Consider the following 22,578-nt stretch of genomic DNA (forward strand, 5'->3'; position numbering starts at 1 on the left):
ATGAACACATGGGACTACATCAAACTAAAAAGCTTCTGTACAGCAAAGGACACCATCAACAGAAAAAAAAGGCATCCTACAGTATGGGAGAATGTATTTGTAAATAACATATCCAACAAGGGGTTAACATCCAAAATATATAAAGAACACACGTCTCAACATCCAAAAAGCAAAAAACCCCATTAAAAAATGGGCAGAGGATATGAACAGACAATTCTCCAAAGAAGAAATTCAGATATCCAACAGACATATTAAAAGATGCTCCACATCACTAATTATCAGGGATATGCAAATAAAAAATACAATGAGATATTACCTCACCCCAGTTAGGGTGACCAACATCCAAAAGACAAACAACAACAAATGTTGGCAAGGCTGTGGAGAAAGGGGAACCCTCCTACACTGCTGGGGGAATGTAAACTAATTTAACCATTGTGGAATGCAATATGGAGGTTCCTCAAGAAACTAAAAATAGAAATACCATTTGACCCGGGAATTCCAGTCCTAGGAATTTACTCAAAGAATATAATTTCTCAGATTCAAAAAGACATATGCACCCCCTATGTTTATTGCAGCTCTATTTACAATAGCCAAGATACAGAAGCAACCTAAGTGTCCATCAGTAGATGAATGGATAAAGAAGATGTGGTACATATACACAATGGAATACTGTTCAGCCATAAGAAAGAAACAAATCCTACCATTTGCAACAACATGGATGAAGCTGGAGGATATTATGCTCAGTGAAATAAGCCAGGTGAAGAAAGACAAGTACCAAAGACATTTCCCTCATTTGTGGAATGTAACAACAAAGCAAAACTGAAAGAACGAAACAGCAAGAGACTCACAGACTCCAAGAAGGAACTAGCAGTTACCAAAGGGGAGGGGTGGAGGAGGGCAGGTGGGGAAGGAGGGAGAAGGGGATTGAGGGGTAGTATGATTGGCACACATGGTGTGGGGGGTGTCATGGGGAAGACAGTGTAGCACAGAGAAAGCAAATAGTGACTCTGTGGCATCTTACTATACTGTTGGGCAGTGACTGCAATGGGGTATGGGGGGGACACAATAACATGGATGAATGTAGTGTCCACATTGTTTTCTCATGTGAATCCTTCATAAGTGTATATCAATAATACCTTAAAATAAGTAAGTAAGTAAATACATACATACATACATGCTTAAATAAATAAATAAATAAAGCTTTGACCAGTGGGGGGGGGGGTCAGATCTCTGCACTCCTGTGTTTATTGCTGCATTATTTACAATAACTTAGTTATGGAAGCAACCTATGGGTCTATCAACAGATGAATGGATAAAGATGATCTCGTACATATACACAATGGAATATACTACTCAGCCTTAAAAAAAAGAATTCCTGTCATTTGCAACAATATGGGTGGACCTAGAGGGTGTTATGCTAGGTGAAATAACCCAGATGAAGAAAGACAAATACCATATGATTTCACTTATTTGTGGAATCGAAAAACAAGACAAAGCAAAATGAACAGTGCCGCAGTGGACTCATAGGCACTGAGAAGTGACTGGTGTTTACCATGGGAGAGGGATTGGAGTCGGTTAATGGGGAGGATGGAGGGGAGATAAAGGGACACAAAAATTCTCAATCATAATAAAAGTTGGTCACAGGGATGGTAGTGCAGCATGGTGAATATAGCCAATGATTGTATAGCATGTTCCTATGTTAAAAGACACTAACTGCACTAGTGCAGGTGAGGATTTAATAATATGGGTAACTGTTGAACTACCGTGTTGTATACTTGCAACCAATATAAGATTGTTAATCAATGATATAAAGAAAAAAAAGTAGGGCAATACTTATATATTGAAAACTACAAAATATTATTGAATGAAATTAAACTCCAAATAAATAAATAGACATCCCATGCTCATCAATTAGAAAACTTAATATTGTTATGATAGCAGCATTACCAAAATTCATAATAGAATCAGCACAGTATCTATCAAAATCCCAGCTTACTTTTTTCACGAACTTGACAAGGCAACCCTAAAATTCCTGTAGAAGTGTGACCCAGAATAGCCAAAGCAATCTTGTGAAAGAAGAAAAAGGTAGATAACTCAGACTTCCTAATTCTAAAACTTAATACAATCCCTTAGTTAAAAAACTATAACATTAAAGAAAATATGGTACTGGCTTAAGGTAGACATGTAGATGAATGGAATAGAATAAAATGTCCAGAAATAAACCTGTTTAATAATAGTCAACTGAGTTTTGATACAGAATACCAAAAGAATTTGATAAGACAGAGAATCTTCTTAAAAAATGGTGTGGACACAAATGTATAGTTGCATGCAAAAGAATGAATTTGGACCTAATTCATACCATGTGCAAACAAACTCAAAATGGATCATAGAACAAAATTCAATAGCTAAAACTACAAAAATCATTGAAGAAAACGTAGGAGTCAATCTTCATGACCTTGGTTTAAGCAATTATAGTTTAGATATGACACCAAAAGCACAAGTATCAAAACAGTAATATAAGTAAATAAGTTGGACATCAAAGTTAAAAGTTTTGTTCTTCAAATGACACCTTGAAGAAAGTGAAAACACACAGAATGAGAGAAGATATTCACATATCATATATGGCATATGGGCCTTGTTTTTAAAGTATGTAAAGATCTCTTACAGCTCAGTAAAACTCAGTAATAAAATGACAAGTAACACAGTTTTTAAAATGTGCAAATAGTTTGAACACATATTTCCCCAAGGAGGATATGCAAGTAAACAATAAGCACACGAAAAGGTATTTAACATTGTTAGTCATTAGGGAATTGCATATCAAAATCACAATGAGGTAGCACTTTACACGCACTAGGATGACTGTAATCAAATGACAGACGATAAAAACTTGAAAGAAGGTACAGAGAAATAACAACTATCATGCATTGTTGGTGGGAAAGAAAGTGGTGCAGCCATTTTGGAAAACAGTTTTAGAGCACTGTAACTCAAAAGGTTAAATACCAAATTATAATATGCCCCAGCAATTCCAGTCCTAGATGTATGTCCCTAAGAAATGAAAATTTGTGCCCACTCAAAAACTCGTACATGTTTTCGTAGCAGCATTATTCAAAATAGACAAAAGTGGAAACAACCCAAAAATTTCCATCAATTTATGGATGGATACACAAAATGTGGCTTATCATATAATTTAGTACCACTCATTAGTAAAAAAAGAAGTGGTGTAGTGATATATACCAGAACATAGATGAACCTTGAAAGCATTGTGCTAAGCGAAAAAAGCCTGTCACAAAAGACCAAATACTGTATAATTTCTTAAGGCAAATATATGGAGTCCAAAGTAGATTAGTGTTTGCCTGGGCGGTGGGGGATAGCCAGATGTACCACTCAGTAAGCTGAAAGTTGGATTTAGCCAGTGTGGTCAAATGCTGCCTAAATATTTTTATATGCTGTATTAATATTGATGTAAAAATTCACTGAAATGGTTCATCTTTTGTACATGTAATTGCATAAGGAAAATTGTGCATCTCTAGGAGATATGCAAATTGTGTAAGCATCAAAAATCTTGCTCCATGTAGTGACAGAAAATAAGCATTGTTTCTTTTCTAAGAATTGTTTCCTTTTCTCTATTTTTTTCATTGGTCTCTTCTCAGATTTTTCTGTTTTGCTTTTCATTTAAAAGTGACAGTTTTAATGGAAGCATTTAAATTTCAGGGATTTTGTATGTTTTAGCTTGGTACACTAATTTCATGTAAATACTAGTATTATGTAATTCTTGTTTTTGAATTCTCTTTTCCAGGTATCTTCAGATCTTCCAATGGTGTGGGGAAATCCAAACATCACCATAGACCCTGACAATGTAATTCCATATATTCTACACATATGTCCTTGGAAACGTGGAGTATTCAAAGGTAATGAAACCCTTAACAAAATACTATTACCTACTATGTTAGGACAGATACATAATGAGAAGAAATAAAAATGTAATTTACATTTTTCCTTTCTAATAAATAACCCAGAAGGGAATTTAGTTTTCCATTTCAGTCATTAGCTTTCTAAATAATCAGAGCTTGGGGGCATGCATTTTATTTCTAGTGCTATACTCTCTTGGCCATTTATTTGAATTCATTTGTAGGACAAATCCCTAGAAGTGAGAATATTTAAAGATACATACATTTAAAATTTTCATAACTGTTTTCAAATTGTTGTACCAATTTATGAACCAGACATCATCCTATGAAAATTTCTGCTTATGGAACTAAATACTATAAAAATATGTACAAACATTTAATTGACACAGGAAAAATATGTTAAAGTCTTTGGTATATGTGAAGTTTTCTTCCCTCATCTCTTATAAAGTATTCATTTATACAAATTGCCCTGATGGTCCCTGAACAGAATTGCTTGTTTGGGAATGGGCATGAAGGTTATTCCTACAAGCTTGTAAAGAGAGAGGGGGTGAAAAGGGTAGTAGAGTAATAGGGAAGAACTGAGGCGCTGTGATCCATCAGAGGAATAAGTAGTCCTATTTGGTAGACAATTAAATGCCCCCTGGTGGTTGGATCCTGCTAAAGAAATTATTATAATGTAGGTAAATTGGTACAAGTTCAAAGTGTACAAAGCATATATCTAGTAGCAATCTTGTGCAGCCCTGTTTGCGTCAAGAAAGTAAGTTTTAAGAAAGGTTCTAAAACTAGCATAGAAGGTGTAGAGAGCTGCTCCAAAGAAGAAAAAGAGTAGACCCAATGCAATTAACAAGCTGAACCTGTAAAGAAGGGCAGTTTCAGAATGGCAAACACAATGATCCAGTTAATACACTGTAGCATAATGTGCTATGAAAGCAGAGCCAACCTGCCCACACCACTCTTGGCTTCTAGTGGGCTTGGCCTCAGTTGTCACCAGAGTCATAGTCATTAGCATCTCCTGAAATCATCCCATCACTTTTTAGACTTTTGGCTTTACAAAGCCCATTAGTAATTCTCTGTGTGATAGGTAGATTTTGAGCTATAGTGAGCCTATTCCAAACACTTCAATGAAGTAGCATGTTTCACCATTTTTATGTAATTCAGAAGATTTGAATTGATTTTAAGAAATATAAATTTCAGTTTTTAATAGTCAAATGATAGTCCTAATGGTGTGTTTTCCTTAGTTTTAAAATTTAACTGGGCTTTTGTAAAGGGCAGCAAATCATTCAGAATTGCCATTATTATCTTTGATAAACATAATAAATCCATTTCCTGTTCTATAAAAGGCAGTGAGTTCTGCTATGCATGAGAAGGAACATAAGAGGAAACTCAAACTGTGGAACATTGGTGAATTGGGAATGTTTATGACTCCCTTAGACAAAACAAAGCCCCTGGTCTTTCAGACTCTTGACAGTTACGGAAATGGAGCTAAGAATAATTAAACAATTGTATTTAATACATCTTTCCTTTGTATAGTCATTTTTTGTTGGTTTTGGAAGTATCTCTGAGACTATAACTTTTCAATTCATATTTTCACTATTTAGATATGGATTCATTTAGCATGTTGGTTTGAAGGACTTTAGAAGGAATTTGGGGAAGTTAAAGGCAACTCCGTACATTCTTAAGTGAGGATGAGGTAGTAAGTGTTGCTTGCTACATAAGAGGTTTTGCAGGCTTCATAATTTTGAAAAATACTTGCAAGACATGCTGCTGCTTGTTCTTCCCAGTGCGGTCCCTTAGCATTGAATTAATGTTGTCATTATGATTGAGAAGCTGAACTTATAAAGAAGGCTAACTCCATTTTTATTGATATTACTATTGGAAGACTTCTACAATATTTTAAGCAGTATAAATGTAATTGCTTCTGAACTGCCATTAATCCGATGTAATATAAAGATAGGTAGCCTCTAAAATTTGTAGATGTATATGGCCTCAGGACTTTGATTTGGTATCCTTTCTGATTGATCAGAGCAGGAATGTAGGTAAGTTAATTATTTCGAGTATTACCACTGGGTACAGAGATGGGTATCATATGGCTCCTGCCTCCTAGGGATTCATGTCTGGTGGTGGAAATAGAGAAGCGTAAATCGTCCCAATACAAGGCATGCTCTGATATACTAAAAGTTTGCGCATGGTGCTGGGGAGCATGGTAGCAAGAAATGTTAGCCCTAGCAGTGGGGGGTCTAAGTGGGCTTCTTAGTGGAAGCAAAGGATACTAACTTTGATCTGTGCTGGATAGGAGTTAGTAAATGATTAAGCCCAATTTCCTTGTCCTTGTCCTGACACTTCCTCACAAGGTTTTCAGTACGGTTCCCTAGGTCTCAGCAGTACTCTGACATCTAGCTTATTTTATTTGATCCAGTGAAGGGTTTGATCTGGGTCTTGGAGAAAGAGCTGGGATTTGTCAGCCAGTGTGGTGGTGGGGGCATCCCAGCAGAGAAAACAACTCTTGTGAAAACACAAAGATACTGTATATAATGAATAGAGGGGAGTGTTTGGAGTGTGTGTTTGTGGTGACGAATGTAAGGGTGACATGCAATTTAAAATACAGGCCAACTTTGTTGGGCAGAGTTTTGTTTTACTTCTTATTGCACTCGGAGCCAATTCTGAGGGCCGTGAGTTAACCAAGTTTTAAGAGAAATCTAGAGATAATACATAAGGCAGGAGGGGCAAAAGAGGGCAGTTAGATCTGAGAGGTCATTTAGGGGCCTCAAGCAATATTCTAGTCGATCAGTTCTCAATATTAGTTCGTGCCTCTTCTCCCCAAAGCAGACCCTGAGAGAGGAGTTCAATTCCAAATAGTTTACTGAAGCGGTGATCACAGGATGCATTCTGAGAGAATGGGGACATCAGATGCTGAAGGGAAAAAGTCAAATAAAATAAGCTAGATGTCAGAGTACTGCTGAGACCTAGGGAATCTTACTGGGAACCTTGTGAGGAAGTACGATGCCAAAGGGCAGGAAATTAGGCATAATCATCTGCTAACTCCGATCCATCACACGTTGAAGTTTGCTCATAGAGTAGATTCCCAGGGCAGTGAATCACCACTGGAAAAGAGCCAGAGGAAACCACTGGTGTATGTGGGAACTGTTTGCAGAGGGGATTTGTATGGGGCCCCGAGAGCATGTAAGTGAGTGTCATGGCATATTGACTGGTAGATTAAAATTTTGAGAAATGGATAGATTTGGAACTTTCACAGCAGCCTGCAATGAGCTACAATCATGGTGCAAGTGTGCCTATGTGGAAATATTTCTTGGAATGCCTCTTTGGCCATGAAACAGAGAGTTAAGATTGACCATTCTAAATGAGAGTTAAGGGCCAACTGACCTAGGCCTCTGATAGTGGGTTATAAAACAGAGGGGCAATTTAAAGAGAAATAAAAATGGAAAATGATTTTATAACAGCTTGGGTATCCAGGGAATTAAACTCTGAGATGGGATATTAGCCTGTAGGACATTTATTAGGGAGTGTGTTGTAATCAACACTTGCAAAGGGAAAGGTAAGGGAGTATATTGACCAGGGGGAGAAGCTGGGCTTCCAGACAGCCCCAGAGAGGGGTTTTAGTCAACTCACTGGGGCCTCTGAAGACAGCATGGCCCTTCGGAATTGTCCCATGTTAGGAGAAGGGGACTAGGCCTTTATGCTGCTGTGTTGATTGGTCATTGAAAGTGGGCTATGTGTGGCAGGAGGTTTGACCTTGGACGAGGTTTTTTTTCAAACAAGGTGATACCTAAAGGGAGCTGACCTGATGGGCATCTTCCAGCACCATTCCCATCAGCTACAGAAATAAATCCTTTGTTCCTGAAAAGGAATCTGGTCGATCCAGCATAGTGTCCACAACAGTTGTGTTGATGAAAATCGGGATGTGGAGAGATAAGGAAGAAAGGAGAGCCAAGTGTACTTCTTACAGTAAGCAACTCTAAGGAAGAGGATACCATTAACTTTGAGAGAAAAGTGATCAGAATAGATGTACTAGTTAGGGAGAAAGAGCCCAGCTCTACCTTGATTTGCAAATCATCTTTGTATGTCAGTAAATTTCAGAAAAATATTGACTCTGTAAACCTAGATATGAAAATATGGAACCTTAGAGGGAAACAGACAAAACCAAGCAGACATCACATGTGTAGGCATGGTAAAAATAATGTGTTAATGACTGAGTGTATTAAAACATGATGGCTTAATTCTCTCTTTAATAACCAGAAAATGATGTCTCTGGTTGGGATAAATATTAGAATGCAAAATGCTAATATTATTGTCCATTGTTAGAGGATTAGAATGTAATAAAATATAGAAATGTAGTAAGGGCCTGTTGCATATTTTTAGTAATGAATGAAATATGCAACTAAATTTCCATTCGTTTCAGGCAGAAGCTTGATTTTTTGCACAAGACTAATATTTAGGTGAAGATGATAAGGCCTCAGTGGTTAGCATATACTTTAGTAACAATAATTCTTCAATTAATTTTGATTGCCATAACATAATATGATTCGCAAGCGTGATTTAGTGATGGCTATAAATATGCATGTTCACACATAGAGCAATTCACTCCTAATACCGTACAAGGAAGATGAACTTGTACAGGTAAGAATTAAGGTTTAACAATTTGATATACTCTACATATTATTTTTTCTAATAATATGCTCTAGTTGCTTTTTAATAATCTACATAGAGCACAAATGTCTCTGGCACAACTGCTCTGAGATCCTTATGAGAATGTCATACTAATCAGCTCAGTGCCCTCCAGCTTGGGAATATTAGGGTTATAACAGAACCTTAAAAGGCAAATTTTAGTAAGAACAAACAGGTGACTGCCTAAACTTGTAGGGATAACTCTAGGTCCCTTTTCTGTGAAGGGAAATGAAGAGCTATGAAGCTAAATAATTAATTTGGAGTTTGGTAGGCCAAAAATATAATGTGAAATCTGGAGCCAAGCCTTGCAACTATGGGCTCTTCAGCTGCTGATGTGTTGCTGATTCCTGATTGTAACCCCTAAAGCCGAGACTCTGACCATCACAGAGTAATAAATGTCATCTCCAGTGATGACTTACTGCAGTAGTTTCTTGCTTTCTTAGGTTTTATGCATGTTCAACTTAGAATTTTCAGTTGAGAGAGGATTCTGTGAATCTTTTCCAATACATTGTAGAAATGGCAATCCCTAAATATTTTGAACAACTTTTCTTCTCATTAACTAGTTCAGTTAATTTTTTTTACCTAAGTTTAAGACTTCATAATTATGCCTTATGAATTCCTACTTGTGAGCAACAAACATACTTTCATCTCCAAGGAAAATGGTCTTTGGAAATTCGTACAATCATTAATGACATTTATTTGTGACCAAAAATAAAGGGGTGCAGAGGGGAAATGCGGGTAGTTGACTATGTCCACAAGGTTAATGGGAGTACAACAGAGAAAGGCAATAACAAGAATCATTTATTGAATTATGAACCATTTAAATGTATGAACAAAGTCAGACTGAAATAATTTAATATATTAGTCATGGCATGGTAGCCTAAAACAATCTCTAAAACATTAAACAACAAGAATGTTTTTACACCTAAAACTAATGCCATTTTATATGACAATTATATCTCAATTTAAAAATAAAAAACTTCTTTTGAAATTTAAAAAAAAGAATGTTTCGTATAACGTTCACTTACTGTGTCAAGTCTTTACATGTTACAGAACACTACTTGGGCACAGCTCAGAGCCACCAAGGAGCTTTAACTGTTTATTCTACATTAGAAAACTAAATATTGAGAAGCCACGTTTAAGGTAGTTTCCAGTCTTAGCAGTAAATTTAGTTTCTACCCTGAACATTCATTATAGAGTGGTCTGAAAATCTCTTTTACTATGCATGACCCCTCAACAAGCTGGCAGCTCCAGAATGTAGGTAACAATGCTTAATTTTCGTGTAGCCACCAATTCACCTTGTATTTTTTCAAAAGCATCCAGAAGTGGTTTTTTTGGTTGCCGAAGAGTGATTATATTCATTCATTTCAGCCCAACTGTGAATTATAGCTAATATCCATTCCTGCAAATTAGCAGTTCTTTTGCTGAAATGAGATCTATTATGACACTAGCACAAGAAAACCCCTTCCAAACAATTGCAAACAAGTTTTTAGTTGGCTTTGCTAAAGACTTCTTAAAATTCCCTTTCAATAAGCTTTTGTCTAATGTCAAAACAAAATGTTTAATGTGCACACAATAAAGTTCTTATGTTAGGCCTATGTTTAAGCAAGATAGAAATAGTTTTTATCGTTTGCATCCTGTTACTCTGAAAGGACACACTCTCCAGAAACTGTATTTACAGTTGCCATCTTTAAAACACAAATCCATTTCAAAATTTAATGCCTAATGTTGTACGTGATAAGCAGCAGTGCTTGTCACATGTATTTTCAGAATGTGATACTGAGCAAAAGTAGTGCTATTTAAATTTGCAATTGTCATTTGAAGCTTAGGTGGTTGTGACCTTAACTTCAGTGAACATCAGGTTTCTTACATGTAAAGCATAGGTACTATTTAACCTTTCAGAGTGGTTATGGGCATTAAATGGGAATATATGAAATGTGCTCATCTAGTAGGTGCTCAGTTAATGTTTATCACACTTACTTAATAAGCTAATCCCCATTTTTTAAAATTCTCTGTAACATGATACTGGTATAAGGGAGGGGAGGATTTGCAGCTGCTTTTCTCCCCACTCTGACCTAGTTTGTCTCAATGAAAAGGACAGGTAGGGTGCTATCAAACACTTTCATGCTCTTTGAGGTGAAAGAAATGGTTTGCAAAATCAGGGCTCTCTCTCTGCGGAGAGAATCAGCTGTTTGCCTGCATCCTCGCCTGCTCCTTTGGGCTTTCCACTTTGCTTTTACCATCTCTGCTGTTCCAGGCAGCCTGTGCTCAGATGTTTCATGACAGCTTTAGCCATCTGTCTTTGGGATGGCTTCCCTTCCATCTACCCTCAAGGGCTTGTGAGCACTGGACCTTTTCTTCCTGCCCCGAACTCCAAAAATCAAAATAAGTATTAATTCTAGTCTCAAGCCCCACTCAGATGATTGGCTCTACATAAATTCATTTGTGTTGATAGATCAGTGAGTGATGACATATAGTGCATTTTCTGCCTTTTACACCAGATAATCCATGTTTTGACTGCCAGGCCAGCATTGGCCTCCAGACCAACAGCTGGCAAACAGCAGTAAGTATTGTCAATATTGAAAGAAAAAGCAATACATTTCAGTAACAAAATCATTTCTAAAATATTTTTTCAATTACTTAATACAATAATAGGAGTGTGTTAAATATGAGAACAGGAAAGATTTAGAAATTTGGAGAAGAACATAAATCTGAAAACTGCATATACTACATTAAGCTGAGGAAGATTCGCCTGCAAGTCTAGTGTTTGCCATGAAACCCACATTTAATTGGCACAGCATTCACTCATAATACTTGATTATGTGTTCTTTCTAGGCTAGAGATGCTCTATTCAATATAAATTAAGTTTGCTCTTAGAAGAAGACAGTAGTGGCTCTAGAGGCTGACAGATCCACTATGGTATTCCAGTTAAAATTTTTATATTTTAATTTTGAATTTTATACATATTGTTGTAAAAATAAAGTTCTGTGTGTGTGTGTCCTGCTTTACAGATCAAAAAACAGGTGTGTATTTTGTGAGGAGTTATTCGCAATACAATAAAATAAAAATATAATTTGGCTGATCATTGGCTTTTCTCATGTAAAACTTGCAGTTAAGAATCTGAGATATAGGAGTTTATTGTAAATATTTACTCATACATTTTATAGAAATGTTTAAAATCTAAAGCACCCTTAAAGGATGCTTTCCTAATCTGGGAGGAATTAAACTTTTAGAATTAGTCAAGTTAGAAGATGATACAGAAATTCTGAAACTTTAAAACATTTTTTAACTTTTAAATATTTTTTCTTAAAGTGAAACTACTTCAAAAAGTGTTACAAATACTGGTGAATAATTGCCTCTTACTATTCTGCACTCTTATGAGAAATGATCTCCCCCTTTTTGTTGCTTGGAAGGGGCCTAAGGATACTTTTTAATACTAATATTCACAGTTAACAAAGGAAAAGGGACTAGGGAGGGTGGGTGGGAAGGGAGGGTGAAGGGGATTAAGGGGCATTACGATTAGCACACATAATGTGCAGGGAGGGGGCACGAGGAAGGCAGCATAGCACAGAGAAGACAAATAGTGACTCTATAGTATCTTACTATGCTGACGGACAGTGACTATAATGGGGTATGTAGTGGGGACTTGATAATGGGGGGAATCTACTTACCACAATGTTGCTCATGTAATGGTATATTAGGGATACCAAGATAAAAAAAATCCTTTAAAAAATACTAATATTCATTTTTATTTCAGGCAGAAATTACTCAAAGAAGTTTAAAATAAAAAAAAATGAAGGCTTTATATGGAGGCTTTAGAAGCCACCTTCACTGTGCAATGAATCCAGACAAATAAATAAACAATAACATTTGATATCACTAATAGATAACATGACTTTATGGAGCTAAGAGGAGATATAGATAAGTAGAGATTATAGATAAGATAGCTAGGTATGTAGATTAAAGTCTTCTGGGTATCTGAATATCATTAATTATCCTGCACAATGTGATGATTTGATATATATATACATTGTGAAATGATTACAGACATTTTTCATTTTAATGAAATGCAATTGTCACTTTTAAAAATACAGATCAGGAAAAAGCATGCAGTTTTAATAGCAATTTAGACTATCACTTTTATAACGTTTTGTCCCAGCAGTGAAAGCATAGGTTCTTGCTGAAGCTAAGGCATGATAAACCATCCTCTACATCAGAAATCTGAATCCTGTAGGCTTTAACAATCCTTTCCTATAGTTTGCCATGTCTTCTGTTACACTCTTGTCAAAAATGTGTTACAGAAAGAACAAACAGTATAATGACACAAAAAAGGAGCCTATAGAAGTACAGTTGGGCGCTAAATTACCATATATTTTATCATAAACATTAAAAGCTTAGGAAGAGCAGGATCACCTCACTCCAGTCAGAATGGCTACTGTGCAAAAGACAAGAAAGAACAAGTGTCGGTGAGGATTTGGAGAAAAGGGAACGCTCCTATACTGTTGGTGGGGATGTAAATTGGTGCAGCCACCATGGAAAACAATATGGAGGTTCCTCAAAAAAGTAAAAATAGAAATACCATAAGACCCAGCAATTCCACTTCTGGGAATTTACTGAAGAAAACAAAATCTCTAATCTGAAAGGATATATATTCATTGCAGCATTATTTATAATGGCAAAGATATGGAAGCAACCTTAGTGTCTATCAGTAGGTGAATGGATAAAGAAGATGTGGCACATATACACAATGGAATATTACTCGGCCGTAGCAAAGGAAATCTTGCCATTTGCGAAAGCATGGATGGAGCTAGAGGATATTATGCTAAGTGAAATCAGCCTGGCAGAGAAAGACAGATACCATATGATTTCACTCACATGTGGAATCTAGAAAAGAAAGCAAACAAACAAACAAAAAATAGACCCATAAATATGGACAACAGATTGTTGGTTACCATAGGGAGGGGGCTGGAGGGGTTAGTAAAATAGGGGCTGGGGGGATAATGAGATACAAGCTACAAATTGTAAAATTTAAATTAATTATAGGAATGGAAGTACAACATATAGAATATAACCAATACATCTTTGATTGGTAATAGGGGGAACTAATTGTGGCCAGCATCTAGTAAAGTATATAATTATTGAGTCATGCTGTACATGTGAAGCAATATAATATTATATATCAACTTTATTTCAATTTAAAAAGAGTGGGAGACAAGAGCTGTATTATACACAGAATAAAGGCAGATGTGGCCACAGCCCTGGGTTTCTTTATCTCTGTTCTTCATTAGCCACATAATTTTGTTTTTTCCACTTTGCCTTTTGGCCCCCTAATGGAGGGGAAATAAAACAAAAGTGAGTTAGAAATAAGGTTAAAATGAAGCAAGAAAAAGATAGGAGGAGAAGAGGAGGTTTAACAGAGGATTCCTCAGACTTTTGGCTTTAGTCTTGCTACTCAGATTTATATGGTAGTATGATATTAATTAGAGAAACAAAACAAAATTCATTTGATCACATATAACATACTATGCATAGACCAAACACTTAAGAAAAAACTTCTTGACAGAATTTCATGCCTCCAAGAAATTCACAAGTTGATCAAAATCTAGCCACACAGAGATTTTCCTTCACAGTAATTCCTCAGCAGCGACAGGGACGGGTTAAGGATGAAGCCAGTGGGAGGAGCAGGTGGGGTGTCAAGAGCCTTTCCAGGTGTAGCTGTTGCCATGGAAACTTGATTTTGGATGTTTTCTAAGGGAAGACATAGTTTAGGTGATCAAGGTGCAATATCTGAGGCCTGTTACTTTAGGTCAACATAAATCTTTTGTAAATATGTGAATGCTTTTGCTGTTTTCCAGTCAAAAGCCCACTTATTCTGTGGTATTTTTGGTGATATTCAGACATGAATTAATGTGCCATTTCCCATATTCTATGTCAGGTAAATATATATGCCCTTGTCACTTACTTAACTATGTGACCTGGGGTAGGTTACCCAACCTCTATGGCTCAGGTTGCTCAACTTTAAAATAAGTCTAACAAGTTAATTAAAATAATTAACTCAAATGTTTATTAAAGGAATTAAATAGATAATGAATGGGAAGCATTTAGCATATGCCTAACACAGAGTAAACATCCTATAAATGGTTTTTCATTATTTTCTAAAGAAAAAACATTAATGTAAAATTACACTGCTTAGTCTTTAAACTTGAGTCTGATTTACATCTTACAAAATAGAATGAAATTAATAATTCCTAATTTTAGAAAATGACATATAGTAGAAAATGTTTGTTTTATTGACTGTTAGGAAAGCATTTTGAAAAATCAAATTGTTTGGCAGGGGAGAAAAATCCACTTGTCATAATGAAAGCTTGTGCTATTGAAAATGCTATAGCTATAATTACTGTTCTTACTAGATTGTTTTTGTAACACTCTTCAGACAAACTGAAAATCTCCATTAAGTCAATTATGTTGTATCTTAAAGTGTTCCTTTTCCTTGCTACAATTATTTCTGTTGTACTATAGTTTTCTACAGCTGTCTAATAATTTTCCTATCACTCTGATAAACACAACTACCAACAATCAAACTTTTTATTTATTTTTGTTTCCTTTTGGGTTAATTGGCCTTAACCAGAACAGATGAATATAAAGAACAAAGTAATTACAAATACATATAGTGTAGAAAAATATTACCATCATTGAAACACATATTCTCCTCATAATCATTATTTACTGCATTTGGTTTGAAGGTTCATTACTGACAGGTTGCTGAGCTCATTTTAGTCTTTGTAACAAGTTTACAGGAAATTGACTACTGTCCGTTCTACCATAGCTAATTAATAACCAAAAATAAAGATGCGATTTAAAAATGTAATTGTTTAGAAATAAAATAGAAATTACGTTGCCAAGACAAAGGGTTTTCATTGGGGAAAAAAGTGCATAAATCAGTGGCATAGTTCTAAGATAGGTGGCTTAAAAGTGCTCTTTCAGTTAAAACATAGGCTACTAAATAGACCTGTAAATGCTTCCATAGTTCCTTCATTCATTTCTATTTTTTGAGATAAATACTTAGTCTCTCATTCTGGTCTATAATATATGGTCTTGTTATATAGAACTCTTGAATTGTTTTACAAATAATTTCTGTTTGTTAAGGGATAATAAAAAGGTAGTAACGTTCAAATGGGTGTGTTGGAAGAAGAAAAAATATGCTGAGCATATAAATGGACTGAAATGAGAAAGAATGGAGACTATGGACTCTCAGTTCTTGAAAGTATTTCATAGTATTTGAGATATTGATTAGGTTTCCTTATTATTCAGTGCACACTTATAGTTTAACATATGTAGATTTATGCAAATAATGATTTTATTGAACTGAATTGTTTTCTTAGTCCTTTCCAAATTGTTCATTGCTTGTGTGTAAAAATTTAATTAATTTTGTGTGTTGATTTTGTGTCCTGTGTATTTGCTAAATGCATTTATTAGTTCTAACTTTTTTGTGTAGGATCATTAAGGTTTTTCTGAGATCATGTCAGCTGCAAACAGATCATTTTGCCCTTTCCTTTCCAATATGGACAGCTTTACAACTTTTTCTTGCTGGTCTGTTTAGAAATTCCAGTACTATGCTGAATAGAAGTGGCAAAACCAGATATCCTTGTCTTGTTTTGATCTTAGAGGAAAAGTTTTTAGCTTTTCACCATTGAATATAATGTTAGCTGTGTGGGTTTTTCATGTATGGGCATTATCATTTTGAGGAAATTCTCTTCTATTTCTAGTTTATTTTTATCATTATGAAAAGCTGTTAAATTTTTCCAAATACTTTTTATCCATCAATCAAGATGATCATGTATTTTTTAAACTTTATTCTGTTAATGTGGTGTATTACATTGATTGATGTTTGTATGTTGAACCACTCTTCATTCATTCATTCCTGAAATGGATCCCACTTGATCATGGTGTCTAATCCCTGTAATATGCTGCTGAATTTTTATGCTAGTATTTTGTTGAAAAGTTTTGCATCAATTTTCATTAGGGATATTGGATTTTAGGGGTTTTTTTTCCTTGTGCTCTTTTTCTTTTGTATCGGGGCATTGCTGGCCTTTAGAATGAGTTAGGAAGTTTTCCCTCTTCAATTTTCTTGAAGGTGTTTGAGAAAAAAATGGTATTAATTCTTCTTTAAATATGTGGTAGAGTTCAACAGTGAAGCCATCTGCTTCTCTTTATAGGGAGGGTTTTGGTTGCTGATTCAATCTCTTTACTAGTATTATATTTATTCAGGTTTTCTATTATTCACAAGTCAGTTTTAGTAGATTCTAGGTAATTGTTTCATCTAAGTCATCCAATTCCTTTGGCATACAGTTGTTCATACTATTCTCTCATAATGTTTTCTATTTTGATAAAACAATAGTAACGTCCCCACTTCATTTCTAATTTTCTTAACTTGCCTCTTTTCTCCCTCTTCTTAGTCAAACTAGCTGAACGTCTGCCAATGATGTTGATCTTTCCAAAGAACCAGCTTTTAGGAGTTTTTTTTTTGGTTTTGGTTTTGGTTTTTGGTTTTCTCTATTGCTTTTCTATTCTCTATTTCATTTACCTACACCTTAATCATTATATCCTTCATTCTGCTAGTTTTGGGTTTCATTTTGCTCTTCTTTTGCTAGTTCCTTAGAATGTTGATTTGAGGTTGTTCTCCTTTTATAATGAGTGTACTTACTGTAATGAACTGCCCTCTTAGCAGTGTTTTGACTGATTCCCGTAAGTTTGTATGCCATGTTTTCATTTTCAATTGTCTCAAGATATTATCTTATACCATTGTGATTTCTTCCTTGAAATATTTGTTGTTTTAAGAGTATGTTTTTTAATTGCCAAATTTGTGAATTTCCAGTTTTCCTTCTGTAATTGATTGATTATTGCATTCCATTGTGGTGAAAAAAGATGCTTTATGTGATTTCAATCTTTTTAAATTTGTTAAGATAATCTTTGTGGCTTCACATGTGATCTCTCCTGGACAGTGTTCCATGCTCCTTTGAGAAGAATGTGTGTTCTGCCATTGTTTGGTAGAACATCTTATATAAGTCTATTGGTTCTAGGTGGTTTTATAGTATTTCTCTTGTCCTCTAGTTCTTTAGTGGTCTTCTTCCCAGTTGTTCTATTTCATTAATTAAAGTGGGTTTTTGAAGTCTCCAGATACTGTAGAATTGTCTGTTTCTCCTTCCAGTTCTGTCAATTTTTTCTTTATGTATTTTGGGCTACTGTTTTTAGGTGTGTATATGCCAATAATTTTTATATATTCTTGCTGAGTTGAGTCCTTTTATTTCAATTTTTGATATTTGTATTTATTATGAAATGGTCACCATGGTAAGTTTAGGTAACATCTGTCACCATACATAGTTAAAAATATTTTTTCTTGTGATGAGAACTTTTATGCTCTGTGTTCATCACAATTTTCAAATATGCAGTACAGCATTACTAACTATAGTCACCATGCTGTAGGTTAGATCCCCAGGACTTATTTATTTTATAATGGGAATTTATAAGTTTTGCTCCCTCCACCTATTTCAACTCCCTCCCATTCACCTCCCAGCCCCTTCCTCTGGCAACCACCAATCTGTTCTCTGTATCTATGATCTCATTTTTTGTTTTTGTTTTTGTCTTAGTGAACTGAATCTTTTATCCATATGTATGCTCCTTATTTTTCTCTTGTAAACTTTTTGGCTATGTAATAAATGAATGGTTTCCAAAATATATATTTTTTTAATCTTAACACTCAACAACGGAAAAACAAAAATAACCCAATTTTAGCAATTGGTGAAAGATCTGAAGAGATACCTCACCAAATACGATACTCTGATTGCAGGTAAGGATATGAAAAGATGTTCAATACCATATGGCTTTAGGTAACTGCAAATTAGAACAACACTGAGATCCCACCTATATACCTATTATGATGGACTTAATTCAGAAGCCCTGACAACACCAAATGCTGACAAACATAAGGAACAACAGGAACTCTCATTCATGGATGGTGGAATACAAAATGTGATGGTACAGCTCCTTTGGAATATAGTTTGGCAGTACCTTACGAAGCTAAACATACTTACAACATGTTCCAGAATTCACACACCTGGTATTTTCCCAAATGAGTTGAAAATTTATGTCCACACAAAAATCTGCACATGAATGTATATAGCAGATTTATTCACAATTGCCAAAATGTGGAGGCAACCACAATGCTCTACAGTAGTTGAATGGATAAACAGTGGTATATCTGTGCAACAGGGTATTTTTTGTAAAAAATACAAAGGAGCTATGAAGCCACAAAAAGCCATGGAGGAAACAAATGCATATTGCTTAATAAAAGAAGCCAACTTGAAAAGGCCACATGCTCTATGATCCCAACTACATGGCATTCTGGAAGAGGTAAAAAGTCAGTGGTTGCCAGGGCCTTAGGTGTTGGGAGGGAGGAATGAACAAGTGGAATACAGGGGATTTTTAGGACAGTGAAATTATTCTGCATGATACCATAATGTTAGATACATGATATTATACATTGCCAAAGCCATTAAATGCACAACACAAAGAGTGAACCAGAATATAAACTATGGACTCTAGTTAATAAGGGTGTATCAGCCTTGGTTCACCAATTGTAAGCAATGTACTGCACTAATGCAAGATGTTTGTAGTAGGGGAACCTAGTGGGGGGTATATGGGAACTCTCTAGGCAGTCATTTTTTTGGTAAACTTAAGACTTTGAAAAGTAAATTCTATTAGTTAAGAAAAAAGATTGTGAACATTGAACCAGAATGCTCATATTCAAATTCCAGCTATATTATTTCAAGGTGACTGACTTTGGGCAAGCTACTGAACTTTCTTGTGTCACAGTTTCCCTTCTTTAAAATGGGGATAATAATAGGACTTACAGGTATGTTTTGCAAAAAAATGTTAGTATATGTAAATCATCTAGGACCATGCCTGGCATATAGTAAGTCCTATGTAAACATAAACTATACTCATTTAATCCTCAAAACAACTAATACCATTTTGCAGATGGGGTAAATATCATGTTCAAGGCTAAATTAGTAGTAGCAGAACAAAAGTTTGAATCCAGGTTCTGTCCAAAGCTTATGTACTATATACCCTGTCTTTCCCTAATGTGTTGATAAGCACATACTAAGCTCCTGAGTAAAATAAGAAATCCATGTTTATAGTAGAACATTACATTTAACCTACAACTTACGTGACTTGATGATGTTTCAAAATAAAGGAATTGAAAATGGTAAGATAGGAGTGATGTCAACAAGATGGTGGAATAGGAGGTCTCCCCTTGTTTTCCCCTTCAGCAACAATAATTTGGAAGCCATCCATGGGGATTATAAAATCCCAGTGGAGTCCAATTCCCAGGAGCACCATTTTGAAAAGGCAGGCTCATGTGCAGGGGGCTGACTTGCCAACTGTTGTCCTGACTGTGGACCAGAAACAGCCCTGTCCCCCCCCAAATGTGGACTGTGTTACGGTCCCATTTGGTTTCGATCTTGCTACCAACCCTATCTAGCAAGGAGTCTGGTAGGAGTAGTGCCTTCCTGTGCCCTTTGTGACATCCACAAATTCTGTCCCATCTATGGATGCCGAAGTAGCCCATGACTTAGCTTCGCCCCTCTTAGCCACCATCCCTGTCCACCCGGGGGCCAGGAGGAAGACACACCTGTCTGGGCCTGAGGCAGGCCCTCCAACCTTGGCCCAACTTCAGATCCTCAAATGGCCCAGTAACTTGGCTCCAGCCACTCTCAGCGATGGTCTGAGACTACTCCTACTAGGAAACATGCTTGTCCACACCCCCAAGGTAGGCCCACTGAGCAGGGTCTGTCTGTGTGTCTGGAGGCAGCCATGTAATCTGGCCCCAGACCCTCACACCTGCAGTCTGGGAACAGTCCAGAGGGAGACAGTCACCCATGTACCTTAGGCAGGCCTGCCAACCTTGGTCTGACTGTGGCTCCTGAAGCAGCCTGTGACCTGGCTTAAGCCCTCCTCTGCCACGGCCTGGGCCAATCCTGTCCACCTAGGAATTGGTAAACTGCTGGGAGACCAGCGAACTGTCAGGAGCCCTTTCAGAAACCTGGAGGGAGCCAGTAATACCCAGTGTAATACCAGTGACACTGGGTAACATCCAGTGCCACCAGCTGCTACCCAGCGGTGCCTCCATTTCACATTTGGGGTATTAGAGGCATGCAGCTGGTAACAGACAGCCCCAGTTGTGAACCCACGTGTCACATTGTTGGTTTTAATTAGTTAAAAGTGATCCTCTCATACACATAAGATAAATATTAATGGTTACAGGATTAAAAATGTAAAAATTATGAGTCATAATCAGAACATAAAGAGGAGATTGGACAATGGATAAAGTGACTAACTGAAATCAAATGGGGACATATATGCTAAAGCCACCTATAAAGTTGCAAGTAATGACAGAAATGTTTTGCCTATTATTTTGGATTGAATTGTATCCTCACAAAAGGTATGTTAGTATCTTAGCTACTGATAACTGTGAACTTGATCTTATTTAGAAATAGGGTTTTTGCAGATCAATTCAAATTAAGATGAGGTCATGCTGACTTTGGATGGGCCTTAATCCAATCTGACTTTTGTCCTTATAAGAGGAAAGTAAGCACAGATAGCCACAGGAGTGAACACCACTTGAAAACGGAGGCAGAAACTGGAATGATACATTTACAAGCTGGAAATACGAACAGCAGACACTGGGAGAGGGTCATGGAACAGATCTCTCTCATAACCTTCGGAATGAACCAGCTCTGCTGGCCCATGGATTTCAGACATCTTACCTTCAGACTGTGAGAAAATAAATTTTGTCCAAGCACCAATTCATATTTGTATGCAGTACATTTATATAATACCCTTGGACAGCATGGGTTTGAACTGCACAGATCCACTTATACACAGATGTTTTTCAATAAATATATTGGCAAATTTTTTAGAGATGAAAAAAAAGCATATTCTCTCTGGCTTACTTTATTGTAAGAATACAGTATATCATACATATAAAAAGTATGTTTGTGATCTATGAGGCTTCCAGTCAATGGTAGGCTATTAGTAGTTCAGTTTCCGGGAGTCAAAAGTCATACATGGATTTTCAGCTGTGTAGAGGTCCAGCTCTCCTAACTCCTGCATTGTTCAAGGTTCCGCTATGTATCATTCACACACACACACATACACAAACTCCCCACACTCACAGTGATCCTATGGACAAAAAACTCTGCAAATCGCTGCTGTTGCTCAAAGTATCATGGATATATCTTCATTTCCATTTTCATAGATTTTTCTTTCTTTTAACTAGATGATCAGTATTCCAAATATATATCTTAATTCATGTAACCATGCATAGGTGGAAATTAACTAAGTCTTTTTTTTCTTTTTGCAGTTACAGACATTGTTGCAACACTATCTTTGTAAATAACTCTTTGCACACTATGCTGGTCTACCTATGGAGATAAGGTTTAAGATATGATCTATTTATAGGATAAAAAGGAACTGGCATGCCAAAAGGGATATGCATTCTCAGTTTGGTGCATGTTGCAGAAATACCCTCCAGAAAATGTAATACCAGTGTGTACTCCTACCAACAGTGTCTGAGATGGGGGCTGTTATTCAACACTCTCATTAACAATGAATGTTATTCAAAGTATTAAGAATTATCAGTTTGAAAGAGTACGATTTTTGCTTTTAATTCTTGAGTTTTTTGGGGGGTAAGTTTTTTGAACCTGTATTCCTGTGTATTATCTCTATTACATTTGGTATAATTGTTATTTAAGCATTACATATTTAACTGTAACTTCATCTATTTTTGTCTTTAATTCTCCCTAAAAATTTGAATACCATTACAGTATTTTTAACTTTGCCAATTTGAATGAAGTCACCTATTAAGCTTGCTTAGTTCAGTGCCAGATATCACTTTGATTAAAAAATTAATTAAATATCCATTAAT

The 22,578-nt window shown here is 36.0% G+C and overlaps 1 protein-coding gene across 1 annotated transcript in view; it reads left to right on the forward strand.

Moving 5' to 3' along the window:
- The window catches only part of CFAP47 (cilia and flagella associated protein 47), a 510,608-nt gene that overhangs the window by 339,777 nt on the left and 148,253 nt on the right, over positions 1-22,578 (forward strand). Inside the window, exon 49 of the mRNA XM_057495502.1 lies at positions 3,797-3,908. Within this exon, the coding sequence (XP_057351485.1) occupies positions 3,797-3,908 (112 nt within the window). The remainder of the gene's footprint in view (positions 1-3,796; positions 3,909-22,578) is intronic.

Source organism: Manis pentadactyla, chromosome X (assembly GCF_030020395.1).
Source record: "Manis pentadactyla isolate mManPen7 chromosome X, mManPen7.hap1, whole genome shotgun sequence".
In the NCBI taxonomy this organism is placed as follows: domain Eukaryota; kingdom Metazoa; phylum Chordata; class Mammalia; order Pholidota; family Manidae; genus Manis; species Manis pentadactyla.